Below are 25,068 nucleotides of genomic sequence, written 5' to 3' on the forward strand. Positions count from 1 at the left end.
TTTTGTTGCATAAAACATAGTTCTAGACACTGTACATTTACGCACACACAGTCAATGTCTATAATGATAGTCCATGCTTCAAAGAACCTACAGTCTAAGTGTGATAGTATTTTTAAGCATGGGTATCCTTTAATTTATGAATATCATGTAAAAATATTTTTAAAAAGCTCAGTAGTCCCCAAAAACTTAACATTCTTCATTAATGAAGATGTACAGTGGTTCAGTAAAATTAAGTGTGTGTAGAAATAACAGGAATTCAAAGCCTGGTGTTTTCTCCATTTGATTTCATTGGTGTGCGTTAACTCCTCTTAAACCAGGAGAAATAAACTGCTTATTAGCACAGCAGAATAAGGCTACAACAGCCTCACATATCTTGCTGGGAAAGGGAACCACAGGAAAAATACCTATAAAGTTTTATTTAAACATGGTGGAACTTTTGAGCCATTTTTGAAGTTAACATTCAGTAATAAACATACTGAAAAAATATTGTAAGGGTTTATGTTTTAAGGTCTAGAAGTACATGGCTGGGACCCATAAAAATATTTTTCTGACCAGTACACCTTCACAAGCTCTGTTCTTGGGCAATTGATCAAAACATTTTCAATCCCCATGTTAAGATGATGGTGGCTGGGTTTATAACAGATATGACAGTACTCATTTCTGGGGACCATGAGGGAAGGACTCGCCATGTAAATTGCTGGATGACTAACCTATAGCATGGTTATCATGAGCTTTAGAAGACAGTGATTCTTTGATCAGCTGGGGCTTAGGTGTCCCTATGCTTAATCAAATGATTACAAATATGTGGAGAAAATTAGCACAATAAAAAACATTTTTCTAACATTTGAATTTTCTGCAGTTGGATTGTGGCAGATTCCATATCGAGAGTTCTGGAGAGCTCTGCTGAGGAATTGCGCTCCTGGAAGAAAAGCCTTTTGGCAGCCTGTATAAAGTGGTTAATCACCAAATACAACATTAGTAAAGAACAAGAAAACAACCAAGGAACAGAGAGTTCCATGCTGTTGAGGCTAGAAGAGTTATTGGTGAGACTTTCTTCCATTTACTTTAATCTAAACCTTGATTATATGGACTTTTCTTATTGCCGTAGTAAGTTTACTGTGCTTTTATATTTCTGTAATTCTGTATATTATGTAACTGAAGTTGTTGGGCTTGTCTTGGTTTCTTTTTGTGTATAGCTTGTACAGTATGTAACAGGGCTTGCAAGATGCTAATACAAAGCAATTTTGGGCCTTGTTGTGAAAGGTACTAAACACCTCCAATTACCAATGCAGTCTTTTTTTTTTTTTTTTTTTTTTTTTAAAGAGAGAAAATGCTGTAAAAGTAGAAGGGTTCTTATAAAGTCCATGAATCTGCTCCCACTGAAGTCAACGACAGTCGGTCATCCAGTTGACTTCAGTGGCAGCATGGTCAATGCCATAAGTTCCTAATCATGCCTGCCTTGTGCACCTCAAGTTTTCTTTAGGTGTGTAAGGAATACAGGATCAGGTCCCCAGTAGGTAAAGCAAAAGATGCTTTTACAGATACTGGGCTAACTGCCCCTCTGATCCCTGTTGGTCTCTTTGAGGGCACTTCCCCTCAGGCTGCCACCTAAAATCACACAATTCTCCCACTCTGACAGGGCCCTGGTACTAACAGTGATTACCTCAGCAGGTCTGATTTGAGTTCAGTAGCTGCACTGCACTTTTCTGTAGGAGCTATGACCCATGCTACCCAGCAACAGGACATCTTTATAAAACCAAGTATTGTTTAGTTAGAACCAAAGCATTTCAGAGAAAAGGATCTTAAAACAACAAATAAACTGCATAAATATCTAGCTTACCAGGTGTCTGTCCAGTTTCCACTTGGAATTCTGGTAGGTCCAAGCTTCCTACAGACACCCCCATCCCCACCCCCGAGTTCTAGGGTCAGGTGGCATAATCTGTTCTCTTAACTCATAAACCAGTTCTTTCCGTTTACTTCAGGGAGAGAGTCTTGAAATCCTGTTCAGTTTTTGATCATCACCTCTTCCCAGGCACCATGTAACTTTTTAACTGTTTATATTTTGATCTGTTAGCTAGCAACATTGGGAAAACAAGGCTTGCAATTTAATTCAAGGTAGGATGTATCATCCTTGAAACGATTAGCTTTTCCCACTGTCTTTCAAGTGTGTGCTGGAATGTTCTTATCCAGGAGCTATTGTCTTCTTCCTGGAGACAGCTCCCATTGACTTAAAGCAATACAGGCATATAATAAATATTCCACTAACCCAGTATAGCTCTACACTGTATCTGTGTGACAGTCACAGATGGTATTCATAAAATTATTACATAGCTGCTCCACGTACCACACAGATGCCACCTAAAGATTTCCACAACTGGTCTACAGGTAAATTGAGATGTACTTTATCCTTGTTATGTTCTGTTATCTAAATTGACTAAAATTCCCTCCTCCCCCTGCAAAATGAAGTGTCATTTCATATCCGTAGTAAATGTGGGTGCTGCATTATAGTGGTGGGCTACATTATCACAGGCTAGAAACTTCTGATCTAAGGAAGTCAGAATTGCTGCTATCTCATGTTACCCAATGTGATTTTGATTATGCTTCTGTTTCTAGGGCCCAGTTATATTGCAAGTATTGTAATTTCTCACCTATTCCTTCTTGCTGAGCTGCAAAAAAATAAGGACCCAGTCCTAAGAGATGATGAACAGCTTCAAATCCCATTCCTCAGCGGTAAATGAAGGCACCTGGCACCTCACAGCATCAGCCCTTTATTCTTTTGGGTCACAGGGAGAAGGAATAGTTGAGAGGTTCTGATACTTGCAATGTAATTAGGCAAGAAAACATATAATCTAAAACAGAAGGTGCCATTAGTATTTGAAGTACTTGGGTATGAAAATTCCATTGCAGCTGAAGATGCAGTCTACCCCTACTTTCCCTGACACGGAGTTTCTTTCTGGGAGAAGTTGGCTGCAGATACCATGTTATCTCACCGTAACATCTGTAATTTTGCTCTAAAAATGTTTTGCTTTTACAATATTGCATTTCTCAGGGAAATACTCCTGAGCCTGATAGAGTGTCTGCAAAATTCTGTGTTTAGATTATCTAAAGTAACTTAGACCATTGCTTGAGAAACATGGGAAGACAGGCAAATTCAAGATAATGAAAGCACTTGATATAAGCAGAACAGTATATTTTGCTTCTGATGCGTTTTAAACTCTTGAAACATATTGGACTCTGCATATCATGGTTCCAAAGTGTACAACAGAAAATGAGGTCTTGCTGTTTTATGGAAGCTTTTTTCTGCTTAATATTGAATGTTACATACTCATTGTTGTTTACTACCTGCACAGCAATTTGTTAATGAAGTAGTTCCAGCTGACTGGCACCATCTTGTGAAGATGGGACTTAAGTAAGTAAATTTGTATTGCTGTTGCAGCAAAGGTGGGGTAGGCACTCTAATGTTCGCTGAGCTGCATCCTATCAGTTAGGGCCCAATCCTACAGTGTACTAAGCACATTCTGAAAGGTACTAAATGCCCTCCACTTCTACAGAAATGAGTGGGACTTGGGGATGCCAATCACTTTTTAGGATTAGCCCCATAGACAGGCACAATCTCCTCTGACTTCCTGTATAATTGAAGGCACACTTAGCCTTCAGTTAGTGTAGTGTAGCAAATTACTGAAACTGCTCCTACTTTCTTAGTTAAACTATTATAACCCCATTGACTTTTAATTAAAGATATTCCTAATTTACTCCGATGTGAAATCAAGATCAGGCACTTCGCCTTTACTAATGAAAAAGATAGATGAGAGGGAATGAATAATTTGGGGGAGGTTTAGTTTATGTGGAGATTCGAAATGTTAGGGATTACTCTCAAATGAAGATTTTAATATAAAATATATGAAATGCTAACCTTTAGTATAGCCTGTTCAGGTGATTGCTGTTCTGACTGTGAATAGTTCTTTTTTCAGACGTTTAAGACACGGGTATTGTACAAACTGAATGAAATACTGGGGTGTTTTTGTTTTGTTTTTTATTTGCCTTCTGTACAATGTTTCACTATTTTGAATAGCAAATTTGCCTTTGGTTGAAATCTGTTTCCTTTTATCATTGCTTTGAAGGCACCGCTACAGAGATCATGGATTTCTGAAAACTCTTAATGCTGCTGTGCAACTATTGTACACAAAAGAGAGCCCTCTTAGTCAGAGATTAGTCAAGCTCTCCATGCTTTACATGATGATCACGCAGCACTCTTTATTTTTGTCAACCATGCTGAGGTCAAGAGAAGAAGATAACACGAAGATTCAGACAAGAGGTACCTTTCTTTTATTCAGCTATATATAGTAATAATGTCTTATCAGTGTTGTTTTCCATCCATTCAGTTATCTATTAAAATAACTCCCAAATGTTGTTAGTATTTCATTTCAGACCCTGCCTACTCTCTTCTACTTGAATTTAAATGTTGTATTCTTCCTCACGAATGCCATTTTAAACATTTAATATCTTTTAAAACCATTCTTCAATGTTATTTCATTCTGCTGAAGGCTTGGGGTGAAATCCTGGCTTTATTGAAGTCATGGGGAATTTGCCATTGATTTCAGTAGGACCAGAATTTTGTCCTTGATGTAGATTAGATCAAAAAGGTAGAAATATTATTTGGTGAGTATTTAAAAATTTGCTTACATAAGATACATTCATTTTAAAATAGGTTTCTGTGTTGATATAGAGGATTTAATATTGCTTTTTGCTAGTTGTATTTAAAATTTTAATTTCTTAGATTGTTCTATCTAATACACCATCTTCCAGTGAGGAATCTGGTTCAGTCATAACCTGAAAGAGAGAGCATGGTCTCGTGGATAGAGTATTGGGCTGAGAGTCAGGAGACGTAGGTTCTGTTCTCGGCATTGCCACTGAGCTGCTCTGTGACTTTGGGCAAACCACTTACCGGCTTAGCTCTTCAGTTTCTCCATCTGTAAAATGGGGATAATATTTAGCTGCATTTTATAAAGGACTTTGGGATCTATTGATAAAAATTGCTATATAAGAGATGATGAAATTCTAAGTGGAAGAGGTTGATGACAAATTTGTACTGCCAACACCAATAGTAATGAGCAAAACCTAGGCAAACCTTAAGCCTTTTAAATGCCTGACAAGATGAGAAAGCTCCAGTGAAGCAGTAAGATACTTACTTTTTTCATGAAAGTATATCTGTTATTCCATGCATTCGTCAGTTGGACAGTATTTCCGTAGGAAAAGAAGATGAGGCTAACTTCTTTGAAAGAGCCTAATAAATCAGAAGTTTACTGTCATGAGTTCATTCATCTTTACCTCTATCTTTCTCTAACTCTAATAAAAAAGTTGTCACTGTTTTACTTTGATTTATGATGTGGCATAGCAGATGGGGAGAAAGAATGGTCTTTTGGTTTAGGCAATAGACTGGAACTCAAAAGATCAGGGTCCAATTCCCACTTTGCCACAGACTTCCTGTTTGTCCTTAATTTATTTGAGCCTTAGTTCCCCATCTCTAAAATCAGGATGGGAACATTTTTGTATGCCATAGGATAAATTCATTAAACTTTGGTATGTGATCAGATACTGCATGATGCAGTCTGCGTAAATACCTCGATCGGCGGGTAAATACTGTGCTGGCTTCTAGAAAAGGTTGTTCCACTTGAAGCTGTCCTACAGAGAAATGTTTTGCTGGTGTTATGTCACAAGGGAAAATATTGATGCAAAATCTTAATTGTTTGTTTAAATGTTCTCTTTCTGGCTACCATCTGATAGAGAGTGCCAAAACTAAAGATGTATGTTCTTATTTGTTTCAGAGGCATTAGTGGATGTATTGTCAACTATAGTGAAACTCAGTCCCTCAGTGTGTGAGAGCAGCCACTTTGCTGTGTTACTAGGAGCCTATGGTGCAACGCTGAGTGATGTCGGTAAGTGTATTGGCCTGCTAAAGATATTTTCCATTGGATCTATTTTTAAAATTCTTAATATATGCGTTACTGATTATTTTTTAGATCAGAAAATATTACTGCTTCTTCAGTTATATGAAAAGAATGATCTGAGTCTTCTAAACTTTAGGTAAGTTGGTTGCTGCCTTTTGTTTTGCTTGTATATGTGCTATATAAACAATCTGAAAATTAACTTACACTTGGCACCTTATTTTTGAATTGAGAAACAAAACTCAGAATGGGAATTAGATTGATATGGGTGCAAGGTGCTGCATTAATAGAACCTGGGCACTATTCACAGGGCAGGTACAGAATAGACAGCAGCAGTTCAGCTCCCCAACATGCCACTATGCTGGTCTAGAGAGGATCCCATTAGGAGTGAAAAGATTCTTTTAGTCCTTGGTCTGCTGCTCAGGCAGCCCACCTTGCAGTTAGCACTTATAATGGATCTGGTGTGTCTAGCATATTGCTGCTTATTCATTCTGTTTATTTTAAATGCACCTTTCCATCATTTCAGCCACATGTATAAGCATTGTTAACAAAATGCATACAAAGTATGAATTCAGCCTATGTCCAATCCCCTCCCCTCCGCCTCCAAAAAACTACAGGGCTTATCTGCACTTGAAATGCTACAGCGTTGCACAGTTGCAATGCTTCAGTGGACTCTACCTATGCTGACAGGAGGGGTTCTCCCGTTGCGGTAGTTAATCCACCTCTCCGAGAGACTGTAGCTAGGTCGATGGAAGAATTCTTCAGGCAACCTAGTGGTGTCAGGTCTGCTTAACTTATGTCACTCGGGGGGGGGGGGGTGGATTTTTCACACTCCTGAACGATGTATCTGGGTCAACCTAACTTTTTAGTGTAGACCAGTGTTTCTCAACCAAGGGTACGCAAAGGTCTTCCAGGGGGTACATCAACTCATCTAGATATTTGTTTAGTTTTACAATAGGCTACATAAAAAACACTAGTGAAGTCAATCCAAACTAAAATTTCATAAACAATAACTTGTTTAGACTGCTCTATATGTTATAAATTGAAATGTAAATACAATATTTATATTCCAAACTATTTATTTTATAATTATGGTGTAAATGAAAAAGTAAGCAATTTTTCAGTAACAGTGTGCTGTCACTTTTGTATTTTTCTGTCTGATTTTGTAAGCAAATAGTTTTTAAGTGAGGTGAAACTGGGTATCCAAGACAAATCAGACTCCTGAAAGGGGTACAATAGTCTGGAAAGGTTGAGAACCACTGGTGTAGACCAAGCCAAAGATTTTCTTTTTCTTACCCACTTAACCCCAGCCCCACCCACGGAAAAGCCTGTAGGAACAGATAAGACTTGTAGCCTGTCCTGAAGGTAGGCATATTTGAACCCTGGTGAAATAAGGCCGAAAGTTAATTCCAGAGTCAAGGACCCTGCCACTCATCTTCTCCTGCCTCTCAGCTGCTGGATTATCATAGGGGCAGAGAGTGACCTCTGAGGTACCTAGTACCCTAAACCATCTAGGTCTTTATTGGAGAGAAACAACACTTTTATATTGTACTCTGAAATAAATTGGTAGCCAGACACCTAGCTAGACATGGTCCCTGCCCCAGACCAATCCAGACCCCAGACCAATCCACCTAACTAGACATGGTCCCTGCCCAGACCAATCCAAGAAACTTGCTTGAGAGTGGGACTATGCAGAATCATAGTCAGTCATTGATGGGAGTCTGTTTAGCTTGTAAGTGATTAGTGGAATTGTCCTTGTCATCTTACTACTTCATAGAACACCTAACGCATTGTGGGCACTATCCAAATAATAAACAACAAACCTTTTCAAAATAAATATATTTGAAAGGGGCGAGTGCGAAGGTTTGGTTTATGGGGTCATGGAGGTATTCTTGTGCAGGCTTGAAAAACTAATCGAACTCCAAGACGTTATGGAGTTTGTATAGTTTGATCAGGTCTCGGTCAGTGTGGGAGGAGGTGGTGGTGGGCACTAGCACTGACATTGTTGATTATATGTATGATTTGGATGATGATAAATCAGTCTGCTGAGGTGTGAACAGATTTAATTTATAGGATAAGAAATGGCTAAAGGAACACTAGCAGGCTGAATTTTGAAAGCCTTTGGATGGATGAGAAAGATGTTGCCTGGGAAACGGATTCTAGTTTTTAGTTCCCACAAGATAATAAGCACAAGTGAGGGGAAAATTGAAATACTAATTTATATCCTTTATAAATTGAATCCATCTCTATAATTTCCTTTCTCTCCATGCTAATTATCTGTTGACTAATGGCTTACTTTTTACAATATTTAAGGATACTGTTATGGGGACCAGCAGCTGTGGAACATCACAAGACTTGCAAGAGTCTGGGGAAGTCACTATGGCAGCAGCCAAGCATGGAGGAAATTTTGTGTCTGCTAGATAAAGAGAAGATGATGAAGACTATCCTACATTTTCCTCAACATCACAGACTTCTGCCACCAGAGGTTCTTTGGATCAGTTGATGATTATTTTCTTTTGATGTGGAAAAACCCCTTACCTTTTAGTAATTTATTAATCATGTTGTTAATGTAATATAATCCATTGTTTGCATTCAGAGATACTTTTAGCTTAACAAGAAGCTGAGACTAATTGCTGGTATCAGAGGTTTTTACCGTTCTATTTCCAAAGGAACAAATTTTTTTTTTCAAATTAATTGCAGTCTAGGACCACATCTTGCCTGTAATTAAAGCTGTGCAACGCCACTGAATTTAATAAGGTTGCCAAAGTATAACTGGGATCAGAATTTGACATCTAGTGACTCACCTCATTTGACTATATAAACCACAGCTGTGCATCAGTACAGTTGCACTGTGTTCTCTAGTTTAGTCTCTTGCATAGTTTGCTAACTCTACTCACATTGGTCAAGGAAAAACATGCTGGAACCCTGGCAGCAATAGCCATGCTTAAACACAATGGTGACTAGTATGATTCTATGCCTAATATTTGCAGGGCTTTAAGGTTAGCGCCATGATGATATTGTCAGGGCAGTTTGAAATCAAGCTGGTTTAAATTCAAGTAGTGTCTCTCTATTTTGGGTTTTGTTTCAGGAAAGACAAGTGCTATTGTATAGAGATAAAAGTGTGAAGGATCTTGATGATCTCTACGATCCCTGTTTTCTACTTCAGCTCTTCAGTGAATTGACCAGACCAGGTAAAGTATATATTCATCTCACATTTTAGGCCAAACTGTCAGGAGCTGCAAGCATATATCTGAAGGAAGAATTTAATATTATTACAAAGAAAGAGTTTACACCATATTGAGAGGTGAGAGATTGATATTTGTGTTATGTAACCAGGCTACTGTGTTGTTTAATGATTTTCAGAATAATTAGAAAAGACTTTTAAAAAATCTCTAGAGCCAGTGAAGCAATTTCCTAAATAGTCTGTAGTTAGTTTTAGTGGAGTTCCAATTCTTACATTCAATTCAGACTTGGGGGGCATATAAGAGACATACATTCACAGAGTTCCAGTTTGAGGCCGTGATCCTGCACGCTGCTGTATATAGGCAGACCCAGGGGCCCATTCATATCCCCTTTGAAATAAAGTGGGGTGGGGTAAGAAAAGGGGGAAATGTAGGTGGGAGAAATCATCGCTGCTTTGCTGAGGTATGGAGGATGGGCTGCCTGTGGGCTTGTAGTGGGACGATTTTAAACTGCAACCTAAAGTGACTTGGCAAAGGGGTGTAGGAGGCAAATCCAGTCTTGACACTCTCTGGTCATAGGGCCAAATTCTGTAAGGTAACCATGCACCACCTACGGGGCACAAATAAAATAGCTGGAGATGGTCAGTGGAGAATTCCCTAATGTAAGAGAACTCTTCACTGATGTAAAGCTGGCAGAGATGGCAGAGCTGTCTCCTGTGTCAACCACTGTGCTCTGTTCCCTCCATCTCAGCATAAGGTGGAGTGTGGCAGGGATAAAATGGTAGGGCATGTGGTGAAACATGTCTCCACTGTGCCTAGTCTTCCACTAGTGTAAGATGGAGCTGCTCCAATACAGTTCTGATTTGCATCAGGGCTGGGTAGCTAAGAATCAGGGAACCACAGCCTTTCAGCTCCCTTCTTCACTGCGTCTAAGCAGAGTTTAGCCTGGGTGGAAAATCTACCCCATTGTATTGCAGGGAGCTCTCCACATATGAAATAGAATATGGCTTTTTTGGGGAGTCAGTTCCTCACACTGAAGTCAATAGAGATACGTCTGTTCACACCAGGTAACTGCACCAATTTACATCTATCAAAGTTTCGTCCCTTTATGTGTCTTAGGATAACTCTTGTCGGATACCAGCTACCATGAATAAATCCATCTATGTGGGTGTGTGGAGAGCATCTAATATTCAGATCAAACAAGAGAGGTTGAGAATTCACAGAAAAGCAGGTGCATGATGTGAAAAGAAAGAGAACTATCCACAAACTAAGTAATGGTTAGGTATAAGTAACAAATGATGGCCACCAGTCATGTCCTACTTAGCACTGTCACCTCTTGGTGTGCATGATTTGTGCGTTAGAGTCTATTATGTGTTTACTTGATAGTTACGTTGTGGTCCTGCATTAAGTGTATCTTTGGCCCAGTAATTCGTCAGCAGTGGAGGTGTGTTTAAAAAAAACTCATCATCATGTAATGCCTGCATTCTCAGTTAATGGAAAGTTTTGATTTTATCTCTGTGCGGTGCTCGTAATTGTTACCCAGGGTTCTTTCAACCCAAAACTCGGGGATACTGTACTTTTTGCGAGGCAGTGTCAGGAACAAATCAAAGGGGGACACAACGTGTCCGTTTGATTAAAGATTGGCAAAAGCCCAAAGTACTTTAATCTAAACTTACTATTTTATTAGATCTCAAGCACACACAGATATGCAAAAGGGTTAGAGCACTCCCAAACAATAGTTACCCACAGTCTAGAGGGGTCTAGAGCAACTTCAGCTCTTTCGAAGAGCGCTTTAACAGGAAGGCAGGCAGGGTCATGCCCAATTCTCATGGCCACTCACCCACCTCCCTCCAGCTTGTCTTGTTATGCTAAGGCTCCTACACAGGCCCACTCGCTTAGCTTAGCTTTCTATTAATAAGCAACATAACTGATATTCCATTCCAGTTACTGGCAGTGGCCTGGGCATTCTGCTTGTTGGCAAAGTCCTTCCGAACAATAACCACTTGCTCAAAATTACTTTTCTAATTTAATGACACAATTTTCCTTTACGCTCAACTGCTATACTGCACAAGGGGCTTGGTGTCTATTTGTTTATAAAATGCTGAAAGACCAAGTGAGATATTTATCATGGAGACTTTACCAGCCACCTCTCTCCCATGTCCATCATTACATTCTTTTCTGGGTAAACTTTGGATTGCTACAGCTGGCTTTTGTTTGCTGTAGCAGTAACATCTTCTCAAACAAATAGCAAGCTGATGATAAAATTGCTTTGAAAGGTACAATAAAAAGTTCAGATGAAGAGAAAGGAAATATAAACCTGTGCAGTACAGTATCCATGTAGGTGGGAAGGGGGGATGCTGTTTTAAGTTGGTGTTGCAAATTGACCAATATGCTTTTGACAGTAATAAAAACAGTCTGTCATCCTGTATATATTTAAAAAATTAAGCTATAGAAATTCAGGATGTCCCTTGTGTTCTAACAGGATCAGTCATAGATGGCCTAGTTGTGACTGGTATTTTTTAGCTGTTATTGACTAAGCGTGGGATTTTAGAAGTGCCTCTGTGATTTAGGAATACATTGGGACTTGGGATCCTGAGTTACATAAGCCACTTTTGAAAATCTCACCCCTGTACAGCATCATGTGCACAGATGTTATGTAGTGAATTGCTACATAATTATAAATATACAAATGATTACTGCTTGCTGAGTAAAGGCCTTGAATTGTGCAAATACCTAGTTCTCTCTAACTTTTGATCTGATAAGCATCTTATCAAAAGCTTTCCAACTGTGGTTCCCAAGGTTCTTTAAACAAACTGGATGTCAAACATACATTTAACATTTTTTCCCCCAATAGCTTGTTGTTTTACATCAGGTTGTTGTTTGCAGTTTCCAAGGGCAGCGTGGTTGAAAATGTTTCCATCCCATGCATTCTGTGAAAGAGGAGTTTCTAGTTAAATCCACCTTTGAGCTACATAGATTATACCTTTGAAATAAGGAAACAGGATTTAATTATGGGACATGAACATGGGAAATTATGAGACTCCACTCGGAATTGTGGCCCCGTTGTGCTCGTCTATGCACAGGCATATAGTAAGGCACAGTCCCTGCTCTAAAGATCTTCCAGCCTAGCATTTGTACTTCAGGCAAGAACTCTGGATCAGCCACTCATAAGGGATGGATAGAGAACCTTTCCCAGGCTGGTAGGCTTCGGATCATTCTTCTGAAGTGTGGGTTCGTATTAAACTCAGCTGGAAAAGTTCCTTTCCTTGGGCTGTACTGGCACCCTGCAACCGGAGTTAGGGCGGCACTTAACCACTGTCCCCGAGGAAGAGGGTAGGGAACAGATTGTTACTGAGAATCTCAGCATAGTCCCTGCTTCACCTTTGCTCCAGCAGGGAAGGAAGTGCTGCCAGCTATTTTCTGGTGCTGACGGAGAGCCGGGGAAGAGCCAAAGGTCCTTCAACTCCCTCCCCACCTATGCGAGAGCAACCTGGCTGCAGCTGCTATTCCTGCCCTGTGCAGGCTCTGGCGATGCGGGTGGAGGAGGTAGGGGGCTCTTTATGAATTCCTGCACTGCTGTGCATCCAGGCTCATGACTGAGCCACTTCTGAGGGGAAAGACTGAGGCATTCTGAGTACTGGCAGTACAATGTGATGACCTAACTTAGCCAGGAGGCTTGTGGGGAAATACACAGGAATCATTAGTGCTGAGACCAGCTGCTGAATCTCTCCAGTAGAAGGTTTTTAAATGCATTTCCAGTGGTGCTGTTGCACAGGTTGTCACTCTGTCAGTGGAATAGAGCTGGCCAGGGTGCTGTGTGGGGAGGTGAAGATTCTACCATTGGCTGTCCCACCTTCAGCACAGCTGTATGTGAAAATGCCAGCCGAGAGACGGAAATAGGCTTTCTTCTAGCAGCTGAGGAGGGAATGAGCACAGCCGTTGGGGTAGAGACCTAGACAATCTGATTTTTTTTTTTTTTTTTTGTGGGGTGGGGTGAAGTGGGCAGTGCCATAACACATATATGCATTTAGTGATCAAAGGGCTAGAAACGAACTTAGACATCTTGGTTTAGGGGGAGCAGAGCTTGTAAACATTCACTAAAGCTTTTGTAGGGGTTATAACATGTGGATATTGCCACTAAGTAAAAAATATTTGTTATTCAGCTGGGAAAATATATGCCTATGCTTCTGTTTCTCATTGAAGATTAGCATACACGACAGGCCCTGGAGTGATTACATCAAGTTGGTTTTGAGCTATGAGTGGATAGAAATGCTACTGCTTTTAAAAAAAACTCATTATTAATGCCTTGATTAACCTCAAAATCCCTTAAAAAAATTCAACCCTGCGTGGAGAGGAACTACCCAATATAAATTTTATGCAGAATGTAGATTTATTCAGAAAGTTAGAGGGGGCGTAAATTGGATTTAAATTAGAAAGTGCCGTACATATTAAAGTCACTGATGTGCCTGAATAGTAAAATCAAATTACTAAACTAGATTCTGTTACCATGGCTAGTGGCTTAAGAGAAAGGATCCATGTCTTATTCTGGTATTGATTTCAAGAAAAAGATGCTTATCATGGAGGTGCTTTTACTCACCCTTCTGTTTCTTCATTCAGACATAGGATGTGAGATTCCCGAGAGGTTTATTTTTTCCCCTTGTTTTTCCCTGCAGTTAAAATTAATTAAACAATGAGCGCCATAAAGTTTTCCCAGAATTTACTCATAACTTTACATGATCTTCCACTTACAGCAATATCCTTCCCACATAAGGAACGCTGGTGCTGCTCTGTAAGTGTGCATGCCCTCCCCTTCTTGTGCAGCCTTAGGGCACAATTTGTGTCCCTGCAATGTAGGAATTGCTCCCTCTGTATGCTCTGAGCTGCATGACACTCCAAATGAGCAGGGCTGTGGCTCGGACTGCCCCCTTTCCCTCCTCCCATGTCAGCTGAAGTTCCTGAAGCTCCCCCTTGAGTGAGACAGTTCCATGCTAACTTTAACTTGAAGCTGTGCCTAAAAAGGACAACGGGGCTCTGAATGTGCTACAGTAAGTACATCATTCCAAAAAAGACACAATCTACAGCAGATTGCAAGGAATGAAATCTAAATAAGAATTTACATTTGAAACTGTAATACCTCCTGTTGTGGATAGGTGCCCAACACTGAGACACTATTCACCTGACCCTATGTACTTGTGACACAAGGCTACAATGCCCAGCTACAGAGCTGAGGACCAGTTCAAGACCCACTGAAATCAATAGTGATCAAGAGAAGAGAAAAGATAGCAATGGATTGAAAAGGGGTGGACAAGATTTGGTTTATTAGTTAAATTATGCCCTATTCTTAATTATTCTGTAGCCTGGTCTTCCGAACAGTCGCTGATTGGCAAGCTAAGAACATGGGCAGAACAAGCCACTCTACCTGGTCCAGCCAGCTTCATGCACCAGACAGAATTCTTTGTGGGCCATCACAGCACACCAGGAACTGGCCAGCATGACTTCAGGGAAACTGAAAAATTCCTGTTTAGATGTGTGTTGGCAGAATATCCCCGCTAACCAGGCTAGTGGAGTGTTCGTCACACGTTGCTACAGTCAGTTTAAATTCATGGTTTCTAGTTTTGTAGTTCATCTTTTAGATATCCATATTTTTAAATAAAAGTTAATGTATAGAATTGCATTGCCACTTATCTTCCATAATTGTTGCTTTTAAAAATGTTAATTTCTTTCCTTTCTACAGAATGTGTAGTGGCCTGCCATAAATTTGTGGAAGTGAATGCTTTGGGCCTAACAGTAGCTGCCCTTAGCAGCTATGATTCTAATATGAGAGCAGCAGCATACTACGTCTTGGGTTCCTTTCGCTCTCACCTGGAAGGAGCTCGCTTTCGAGAACAGAGACAGGTACGAATGTACTAGATTTAACTTGGCAATGATTTTAGAACCTGCGTTGGTAGGCACACTAGGGCAAATTAATTCCTGGAAGGGACTCATTCATCGGCCCCAAATTTCCCTTGGTGGGTCCTTGGTGGGTGGGTGGGCAAACAGGTTTTTCAGGCCCTGATTCAATGTTTAGTATTACTATTAGTTTGTCATCAAAGATGTGATTGTGCTTCTCACACATTTCCACTTGTCCTAGAGTTAGCAATTCCCATCTATAGAAATGTGTACTTCAGAGTTTATTGAATTCATATTGTGATTTTTGTAAAAGATCTGTTATCCCCTTCCCTGTTCTATTTTCTTCTTTCAGTGTTTATTATGATTACAATCAGCGAGCTTTTTTTTTTTTTTTAAAAAAAAACAAAACCCATTTGGAATTCTTAGAACAGTCATTCTTCTGGAATTATGGCTTAATTTGTTACTTATAAAATATAATTAAGGCCTATTTCCCACACTCCCATTGAGGAATGTCCTGCTGTGTTACCTGATGATGAGTAATACTAGAGCTTTCTTTTCCTTGTGCTACAGCTGCTCTATCTTATGGATGTTGTGCAAAATGGAATCAGGCAACCAAATCTCAGGTTTACTTTCTCTTTGACTCTCTTCGTTGCTCGAGTGGCGCAGCAAATGCTGAAGCCAGGTACTGTAGATAAAATTGTATGTTCCATGGTTTAACTTCTGGGGTTGAAGCAGAGAAGACAACAGCAGTGCATAGAATGATTAGTTTCAGTGATGATGCAGGATCAGAGTATACTGGTAACCCATAGCAACTGTGAGACATGCAAGGCAAAGTTGCCACTCCAGCATTTCCAGTGGAAGCCAGAGGGAGTGATGCTGCAACTCTACCTCAGTTTCCCTCGCTGTCCTTTGGCCTGCTTCAGCTGTGGGAGTGGCTTGGCTTTCTGGCCAGATGACTTTAGAGACTAACTCCTTCCAATGCCTTAGAGACTCGGACAAAAATTCAACAAAAATATATATACACAACCAAACCTTCAACCTAACCAGGCTCAGCAGGCCACTTCTTCCTCACAGGCACACCTCAGCTACTATCAGGTTTTGAGGGACAGGCTGCTGTGTTTCAAGCAACCCCACTGTCCAGGGGCTAGCACACTCCTCCCCTTACTCAGAGGTTCAGGCATGCTGCAGCTCATCAGGGTCCTGTCTTCAGTCAGGTTCCTTGCCTTCCACAGGACAGCCTGTCTGCTGTATTTCCTCCTCACCAGTCTCCAGCTGCTGGGCTTCCCCCTTTAAATGCTTCTTTCAGGCTTAATAGTCAATCCCAATGTAACAGGTATGACTAATTAAGCCTTAGGTTGCTGTTTAAACCTTTCTAGTCGGGCAGAGTTTACACACCCTGTCACATGTGCCTTCAAATGTTTTGAGGAAAAACCTTCATTAGAGTATTAATCTTATGCACTGTCTTACTGGAGGAGTGGAAAGTGTCATGCTTTGTGTGTAATTGGTTGCCAGTTCAAATCACATCTAATCTATTGCAGAGGCAGTAGATATTCTCTTCTCAAATTTTGGGCTCAATACGGGAATAACTGGGTGAAAATTAATGGCCTGTGTTATACAGGAGATCAGACAAGATGATCTAATGGTCCTTTCAGGCCTTAGAATCTGTGTATGCATGCCTGACATAGCATGTGAATAGCCTAATGTCTGTGCAAGCCAAGTGGGATGCTTGCACACCTAAATCCAGGCATTAATGCGTGCATCTCAAGATTTGGCCATAATACAAGATTTTTTTTTTTTTTTATTAAAGTGTGGAGAACTGGCAGATTGCATGATATTGGCTCTCCTCCCTGTTTACAACTAAAAATGTAGGAAAATACTTCCTATATTACTTTTTTATTTGATTAGTTACTATAGTTGCCACAGGAATGTTTGTGATCATGAATGGGGGGAGAGGTGTTCTGCGGTATTGCAAATAGGATCAGATCCACGAGACAGTCTGTTTTAAGCTGTGGTTCACACTATGGAAAATGTTGGAGAACCTCTGCCTTAAATGGTTATTTTTATCAAATATATAAAATGTGGAATAACTGCCTAATGTTTCATTGATGTGGTTTTTTCGTACTGATATTTTCCTGTAAGCTAAAACCATGATTGCGTGGCCTGGAATTTGTCCATTATTCTGAGTTTGCTTTTCCTGTAACACTCTTCACTGTGCTTAGTGTCCTGTACCTTTTATGAGATTCACTGGGGCTTATCTGTGAATATCACTGAGGGATTTGCTTTTGCAGTAGATTTTTATTTTTGAATTAAGAGCAACTTTGGAAGTATTGAGAATTGACCAGAGTTAAATATTCATGTGATGGTCAGCATGGTGCATTCTCTGGCTGTGTGTGGTTGTTTTAGGGAAAATTATGGGTGAACCACAATACCTTCACTGTTACAGTATGATGCTTGCCACACAATGAAATATTTCTGACACCTACTGAGGCAGTATAAAGTGTAGATCCCACTTCATCAGTGAGGTTGTGGATGTGCATGCTTAAATTTCTTTCTTAGCAATAACCACTCAAATCTGTTCACAGAGGAGCACATGTACACAAAGATAAATAAATTCCTTTTGTCGCATCAGTATTTGGACTTGAAGAAAGTTCCGGGATTTTATCAGCTTTTCTACAGCTTTGATTTAGAGGTAATGTGAGATTCATGTCCTGAATATTTTCATAAGAATGTCTTCAGAGAGCAACATATTGCCTGGCCTAGCTAGTGTTGTAAGTTGAAGGTGTTAATGTCTAGCAATCAACCAAAAAAAATCCCAGAAACTTTCTATGCAACAAATGTAATTATTTTCTGGCTTTTTTGTTTTGTTTTTGTTTTCATATCCCTATTTATTTTTTCTATTGTGATAGTCCCTAGTGGACCCTGTCAGGGATCAAGGAACCATTGTGCCAGTTGCTGTGCAAACTCAGAATGAAGATCTAGTCCCTGCCCTGAAGGGCTCACAGTGAAACTCTACCCTAGTTATTAATGCTGACTTCAGTTAAGATATTTTAGAAATAGCATCCTTTTAAGTTTGCGTCTGATCAGATTTGCACCATTGACTCATTATTCCTGAAGAAATATGTCTATTAAATATTGTGGTAAAAACTGAAAAGAGTAAGTCAGGAAAAGTTGATGCTGTCACTTGTAGGAAACCATGCTGTTTGTGCTTAGGCTTCTACCAGCATGCTTTACTTTGAAATTGGTGATTATGGTACTTTTCTGTTTGATTTCCAGCACAAAACAGAACGTGAGTGGGTTCTTGGGCTTCTTGGAGAAGGACTGCGAGATAAGCACTGCTATGAGCTGTATGATTATCAGAGGATTTTCCATGTCATTTTGTGCTGTTTCAATAGTCCATTGTGTGATGAAACCTCCCAGGTAATTAAAAGAGGAAAAAAATGTAAAAGTTGAAGCAAATTAAAAAGGGACATGTAGACGCTCTTCTTTAAAACATACTCTAGTTCAATTGTGGGTGGAAAAATATCTACTTGCATCAAGACTATGGGCCACATTCTCAATATGGACCTATACCATTTTTCATCAGCTGACAGTGATAGTCAATAGCCTCATCTACCCCACTGAAACTAATATTCAAAACTGCAGTTTGTGCACTTTCAGTTGCATAGTTGGGCCTTTGCCCTTTTAGGATGGTTCACAAGCCAGCATTCCACCTTCACTGTACACTAAATGCTAGCCAGAAGTCTTAATATTCATAGACTAACAAATTTAATTTCTGCAGGCATAAGCTTTCGTTGTTACAGCCCACGAAAGCTTATGCCTGCAGAAATTAAAATTGTTAGTCTTTAAAGTGCTACAAGACTCTCATTGTTTTTGCTGTATACAGACTAACACTGCTACACCTCTGGAACTTAATATTCATAGCTTCTTTTGTTGTATTGAGTCATTTTACCTGAAATGCAGCCTGTTTATAAGTTTGTCAGCAATGAAGGGCTCAGTTCTGTAGGTGATTGAGTCATTCTTCCAAGGTGTGGATAGATGTGGAGTGGCCAGCTGACATACTGAGCTAATGCACTGGTTTTATATCCTGGGGAAACAGCCAAACTGAATTTAGTGAGGTCAGTCTAATTCGTTCATTAATTTTGCCCATCTCCGAATACAAGAATATTGGAGACATTCTTTCAGTGAATGAACATCTGGATCAATAATATAGGGGGCATCCTCACAATGGAGAAAAGTGGAGGTCTCTGTCAATATTTTTAAAACTGTCCAGTAATTTTGTTCCCTCAATTTTTGGTCACCCAACTGGTGTCTTTTAAAGAAGCCTAACTTTCAGAAAATGTGCCATCAGAAAATCAGGCCCTTTATGGTGTCTCAAGTTGGGCATTCCAAATCACTACTTGCCTTTGAAAACCTTGGCCTGAAAATAAAAAATTATCTTGCTGCCTGGGCACTGCTTCTTTTTAGTGAGTCTAATATATATGCCTCAGGATCAGAAAAACTGCTGTCCTTCAGAAGTCTTAAAAATTTGAAATGTTTTGTTACAGTATTTGCTTATATGTGATTAGATACTGTCCACCAGTTTTTCTTTTTATAGTATTCTATTTACTTCTATGTGTGTGGATATTTTAATAGCTGCCTCTATTTGCTCTCCCTTCAAAAATTAAATTTTAAAAATATTTTGTTTACTCACCTCATAGAATATGTAACAGTTGGCAGTCCCAGTAGAGAAATGTCATGAGTGACGTAATAATAATAAATACTTCTATAACACTGCAATCCAGGCACTTCACAAAATCTCAAAACACTGTACAAAAATTAACCCATTATGCCTCAACACCCCTAGAAGAGATGTATCATTATTGCCTTTGTCTAGATAGGGAAACCTGAGGGGTACTGAATTTAAGTAGCTTGCCTCTGGTTACACAGCAAAAGCTAAACATAGAAGCTGTGTCTCCTGACTCCCAATTCTGTGCTTTAACTTCTAGACATACTTCATTTCTATGGCCCTTTTCAGCAAAGTACTTAAGAATGTGCCTAGCCTTCAATAGTCCCATTGACTCGTGCTTTAATGCTGCTTACCTGTTTAAGTCCACTGAGGAACTGGTGCCTACATCTCTGCGACATACCATCAAAATGTAGGAGCTCCAGCTGATGTCTGTGTAGAAGGTTATACTGTGCAGTCTGTCATTCTCCCTGTCTTGTCGTTTTCATTTGAATTAAAGCTTATCAAACAATTTGAAACAATTAGATTACTATTCTGTCATCCTAAATGTTTATACTAGTGAACCAGCCCACAGTTATAGTCTATTGAAATAAAAGTATATTTTGTTTTCTGTTTCAGAGTCACATTCTGGAAATACTGCAGAATGCTGCATGTATCACTAAAGCTGCCTATGAACTGATACGAGACCATAGCCTCTTAACCTGGATATTATATATTCTGGAGAAAAGGTACACAGAAGGGGAATGGTGATGTAATGAGAAATAATTGTATTCTGTGTGTAAAATAAATTGTACTCTGTGTGCATTTGAAAATGCCATCCTTAGGGTGAAAGAACTTGTTGAACCCTAAAACTTTTCCTGGTGTTTAAATCATGGAGGTTGTTTTTTAGAAGTTTCTCACAAAGGTGCTATCAAGATGATGTATTTGGATAGCGCATTAGCTATTCACGTCTTCAAATGTTGCCTTAGAATCCTGAACTGACTATGACGCCCTCCTCCCCACACACACACACTCCCTCCCTGCCCCCCTCAGAATAGATTTGCAGAGCATCCCTCTTAGGCACCTCTCTTCACACACGTTTGGAAGTGAAGGCATGGATTTGGCCCAATATGCACAATACTGATTTTGTGGTTAAATTAGAAAGCATCTTCCCCACTTATGATCAAACTACAGGGGCATTATTTCTAATTATGTGGGATGGGTCACTGACCTGTAAGGGAATGAATTATTGACATAATAATATTTGTTGTGTTAATAAAATGCAGACAATCAACTGATCAAAGTGCCTACACCCATAATAGATCTTTTTATGGCAAAAGAAAGATTGATGACCTGTCCGCCTAAAGAACATTCTCTCTTAAGGACTTTTCTGTTTGGGTGAAACTGAAGATAAATTGCCCTTCTTCAATCAGATGTTGCCCATTAGCTAGGTAAAACAAAGGGATTTCTGTGAGGTATAACTTGGTTTTGGGAGAAATGGCGATTGATTTTTCTTTTAATTAAAATAACTAAGTAATCTTGGCTCCTGTACTGTACTGCAGAGCATCGCTATTATTAAAACTAGTAAACCTTAGCAACATAGAATCATAGAAATGTAGGGCTAGAAGGGACATCAGAGTCATCAAGTACAGCCCCCGGTGCTGTGGCCAGATCAAGTAAACCTTAGACCAGTGTTTCTCAAATGGGGCTTTTTGTGCGGCCATGACAGCCTCCTGGGTTGTGATGGGGAGGGGAAGCATCAGCCCCTCCCTCTCTCTCCATGTTGCTCCTCTGTGCCGCCCTGCACTGCAAGGTGAGTTCTCTGCTCAACCCACAGGGAAGGTGAGTCTCGAGCTTCAGCCCTGGGATGGTTTGGCAATGAGGCTTCGGGAGCCTGGCCGCACGACCCAGGGCTCTCTGACCCCTGGCTGTGTGGTGGCAGATGCCAAGCCCTCTCTCCAACTGCGTGGCAGCGGGGACCCGGCTCCGGTTCCCACCGCCTGGCAGGAGACTGTGAAAAGTGATACTTGTATATTCTCTCTTCAAGTGATTGCTCATATCCATTCCAACATAGGTGAGTGCGCGCCCCGTGCACTAGTCTCCGGAATTTTTTGCCCCTAGCAAGCCCCATAGGGTCGGCTCAGGCGCCCCCCTGGAGCACCGTGCTCATGTTGTGGTACATAGGGCGCCGCCGACCCCGCGGGCCCCCAGTTCCTTCTTTCCACCCATTGACAGTAGCTGGAACGTCTGCCCCTTGCTTTTCGAAGTAGGTAGCAATCCCAGATAGTTAGTCTAGTTGTTAAGTTTGTTGTTTTCTTAAGTAGTAGATAATAGTTAGAGTTTAAGATAAGTTTGCCCTTCGGGGCTTTCTGTTGAGCCATGCCGGGCTCAACGGGTTTTAAAGCCTGCGCTGACTGCAGCAAGGCTTTCCCTACCAGCGAACCTCATGACAGCTGCCTCCGTTGCTTCAGGGAGCATCTTTGGTGGGAAAAGTGTAGGATCTGCAAGGCGTTTAAGCCTTGCACCCAGAAGGAGCGGGACGCTCGCCTCAAAGCGATCCTGATGGAGTCCGCGCTCCGGCCAGACTCAGAACCATCCCGCTCCCCTGCGGCACCGAGCGTATCGTCGGTGCACAGCGCACCGCCAGCACCGGGACAGTCAGCTCAGAAGCAGCAGGCAGTGCCGAAGAAAAAGAAGCGGCAAGCTGCTCACATGGACTCCCCCGCGCCACCGGTACTGCCGGGAGCAGCAAAGGAGATGCCCCAGCCACGTGCCGTCGAGACTGCTCCGGCACCGGCATCTCCGCACAGGGAGCCTCCCCCGACTCCTTGGGGTGGGGGAGCGTTCCTGCAGGGACCATCGATGGTGGAGGCGTTCGCCATGGCACGCACCCTTAGGGGCATGCCCACGCCTCCGTCCTTCCCTTGGCTGAGGGCGCAGGGACCGGCATCCCGGGGAAAACCCGTGCTGGGTGTCCCCAGTGTGTGGCGGAGACAGGAGTCAAGGTCTCCCCCAGACGGTTGAGGAGGGTTGAGAGTGAGGGCTCCCCTCCTTGCTCCGACATCGAGTCGTTGAGCCCCTCGACACTGCGGCACCGAGGCTGCTCACGAGGTTCCTCAGCAGGACGTCGTCACCCGAGTCCCACCTCACCGAGTCGTTCTCGATCCCGCCGGAGCACCCTGGTGTGGATCCCGGTGTCCCAGAGAGACTTCCGGCGTCGGTCCCGATCCTCGGGGCATAGCCCAGCACCGACTACTCGTCCTGCCCGGCGCCATTCACGCTCCTCAGAAGCTGTCGCAGGAGCTCGGCACCGGTCACGATCCCCGGCACGCGGTCTGGTGCAGATCCCGGTGCCCAAAGACTTCGGGAGCACTCGTCATCGCTCCTTATCCTGACACCACTCCAGATCCATCACGGGGAGCCTGGTGCGGATCCCAGTACCCATGCAACCTCCGGCGGAACTCCACTCTCGGTGCCGGCCCAGATCCCCGGCCCATAAAGCAAGCGGCCCGGTGCCGGGCTCGGCACCGACAGAATGCTTGGCACCGACAGACAAGAGCGCTCGGCACCGAGAGAGCGCTCTGAGGATTCCAGGCGGGGACGCACTCCGGAGGATCGGCACCGCTCACGATCCCCGAGGAAGCGCTGGTATAAGACCTCAGCAGGGCACCGGTCCAGCTCCTCCAGCCTTTCACCCTGCCGACACCACCGAGACCATTTATCATCTCGGAGCGCCTCATCGGGGAGAGACAACAGAGATTGCAGGTCTGGTTGGCACCGGTCCCGTAGCCCGGGACACCGGGTGCATGGAGCACCTCCCTATGCGGCTCCAGGGCCGTTCCCTGCTTGGCCACAAGGTCCCTAGCAATGGCCCTACTGGGGACCCTGGGTTCTATCTTCGAGTGATTGCTCATATGCATTCCAGTATAGGTGTGTGCGTGCCCCGTGCACAGATTCCCGGAACTTTTTTCCCTAGCAAGCCCCGCAGGGCCAGCTCAGGCGCCCCCTGGAGTGCCGCGCCCATGCCACGGTATAAAGGGCACTGCTGGCCCCGCGGGTCCCCAGTTCCTTCTTTCCGCCTGTGATGGTTGCTGGAACTATTGCCTCTTGCTGTCTGCAAGTAGCACTCATACCCTAGCTTGTTACTGACTGTTCTTTAGAGTTTAGTGTTGAGTAGTTGTTGATAGTGTTAATAGTTAAGTGTTAGAGAGGAACCCTGTCAGGGGTACTTCTGTTCTTGGAGCCATGCCGGGCTCTTCAGGCTTTAAGAACTGCGACCTCTGTGCTAAAGCTTTCCCGGTCAGCGACCCACACGACCGTTGCCTCCGGTGCCTCGGGGAGCAACATAGACGAGACAAGTGCCGGATCTGTAAGTCCTTCAAGCCTCGGACTCAAAAAGAAAGAGACGCGAGGCTGAAGGCCATTTTGATGGAGTCAGCGCTCCGACCAGCGTCAGAGCCATCTCGATCACCGTCGGCACTGAGTGTGTTGTTGGTGCGGAGCGCCCCTCCACCGGCACCGTCCTTGGCACCGACACAGGCACCAAAGGTGCTAAAGAAGACGGCACGGTCCCTGACCGCACCTAAGGACTCCTCCCTGCTACCGCAGCAAGGAGCGAGTAAGGAGGCACTCCAGCCACGGGCCGTGGAGATCACTCTGGCCCCGGTGTCTCCACGCGGGTTGCCTCCCCCGACTCCTGTGGGTGGGGGAGTGCACTTGCAAGGGCCGTTGACGCCGGAGGCGTTTACTGCAGCACGAGCCCTCATGGCCATGCCTACGCCTCCGTCCCCCCCTCGGCTGAGGGGCAAGGGACCTGCGTCTCGGGGCAAACCCGCGCTGGGTGGTCCCGGTGGGTGGAGACGTTCACAATCTAGGTTTCCATCCAGACGGTCACGGAGGGTGGAGAGCGTCGGCTCCCCTCCGAGTTCCGACTCCAGGTCGTTGAGCGATTCGGCACCGCAGCACCGTGGGTGGTCCCGAGTCCATCGCTGGAGTCGCCGTCGGTCCAGCTCCGACCCCGCCAAGGGCCGCAGTTTGGGCTTGCAAACTCCGGTGCGGAGCCCATCCCGGCACCGGTCCCGGTCTCTGTCTGGTATATCAGGGGACAGCAGCCCATGACCAGTGGCACCAAAAATCCGGGAGCCTCCTTCCATGCCGGCCCTGGTCATTACGTCGACGCCGATGGGCCCGGCGCCGACGACTGGGAGAACAGAGTCTCCTCAGCATCACCACCGTCTGCACCGCTCCCGCTCTAGAGGGGGTAAGCGGCACCGCAAGTCGTCTCAACATAGGGGCAGGTCCTTTACGTCATCGTCTTCCCCGGTCTCGTCCTCCCGCCGGCACCGCAGAC

The 25,068-nt window shown here is 42.9% G+C and overlaps 1 protein-coding gene across 2 annotated transcripts in view; it reads left to right on the forward strand.

The window, feature by feature from the left end:
• The window catches only part of URB1 (URB1 ribosome biogenesis homolog), an 85,012-nt gene that overhangs the window by 47,817 nt on the left and 12,127 nt on the right, over window positions 1–25,068 (forward strand). Inside the window, exons 24-35 of one of the 2 annotated variants that reach the window (XM_067565610.1) lie at window positions 860–1,043; window positions 3,351–3,409; window positions 4,122–4,315; window positions 5,826–5,936; window positions 6,021–6,084; window positions 8,259–8,430; window positions 9,034–9,136; window positions 14,862–15,022; window positions 15,587–15,698; window positions 17,599–17,705; window positions 18,290–18,433; window positions 20,358–20,467. In XM_067565610.1, the coding sequence (XP_067421711.1) occupies window positions 860–1,043; window positions 3,351–3,409; window positions 4,122–4,315; window positions 5,826–5,936; window positions 6,021–6,084; window positions 8,259–8,430; window positions 9,034–9,136; window positions 14,862–15,022; window positions 15,587–15,698; window positions 17,599–17,705; window positions 18,290–18,433; window positions 20,358–20,467 (1,521 nt within the window). Of the gene's footprint in view, window positions 1–859; window positions 1,044–3,350; window positions 3,410–4,121; window positions 4,316–5,825; window positions 5,937–6,020; window positions 6,085–8,258; window positions 8,431–9,033; window positions 9,137–14,861; window positions 15,023–15,586; window positions 15,699–17,598; window positions 17,706–18,289; window positions 18,434–20,357; window positions 20,468–25,068 lie in introns of those variants that run through there. The other variant, XR_010923152.1, reaches the window with a different exon arrangement.

Source organism: Emydura macquarii, unplaced genomic scaffold, assembly GCF_026122565.2.
Source record: "Emydura macquarii macquarii isolate MOO-44397 ecotype Brisbane River unplaced genomic scaffold, CSIRO-AGI_Emac_v2 contig_2681, whole genome shotgun sequence".
Classification (NCBI taxonomy): Eukaryota; Metazoa; Chordata; order Testudines; family Chelidae; genus Emydura; species Emydura macquarii.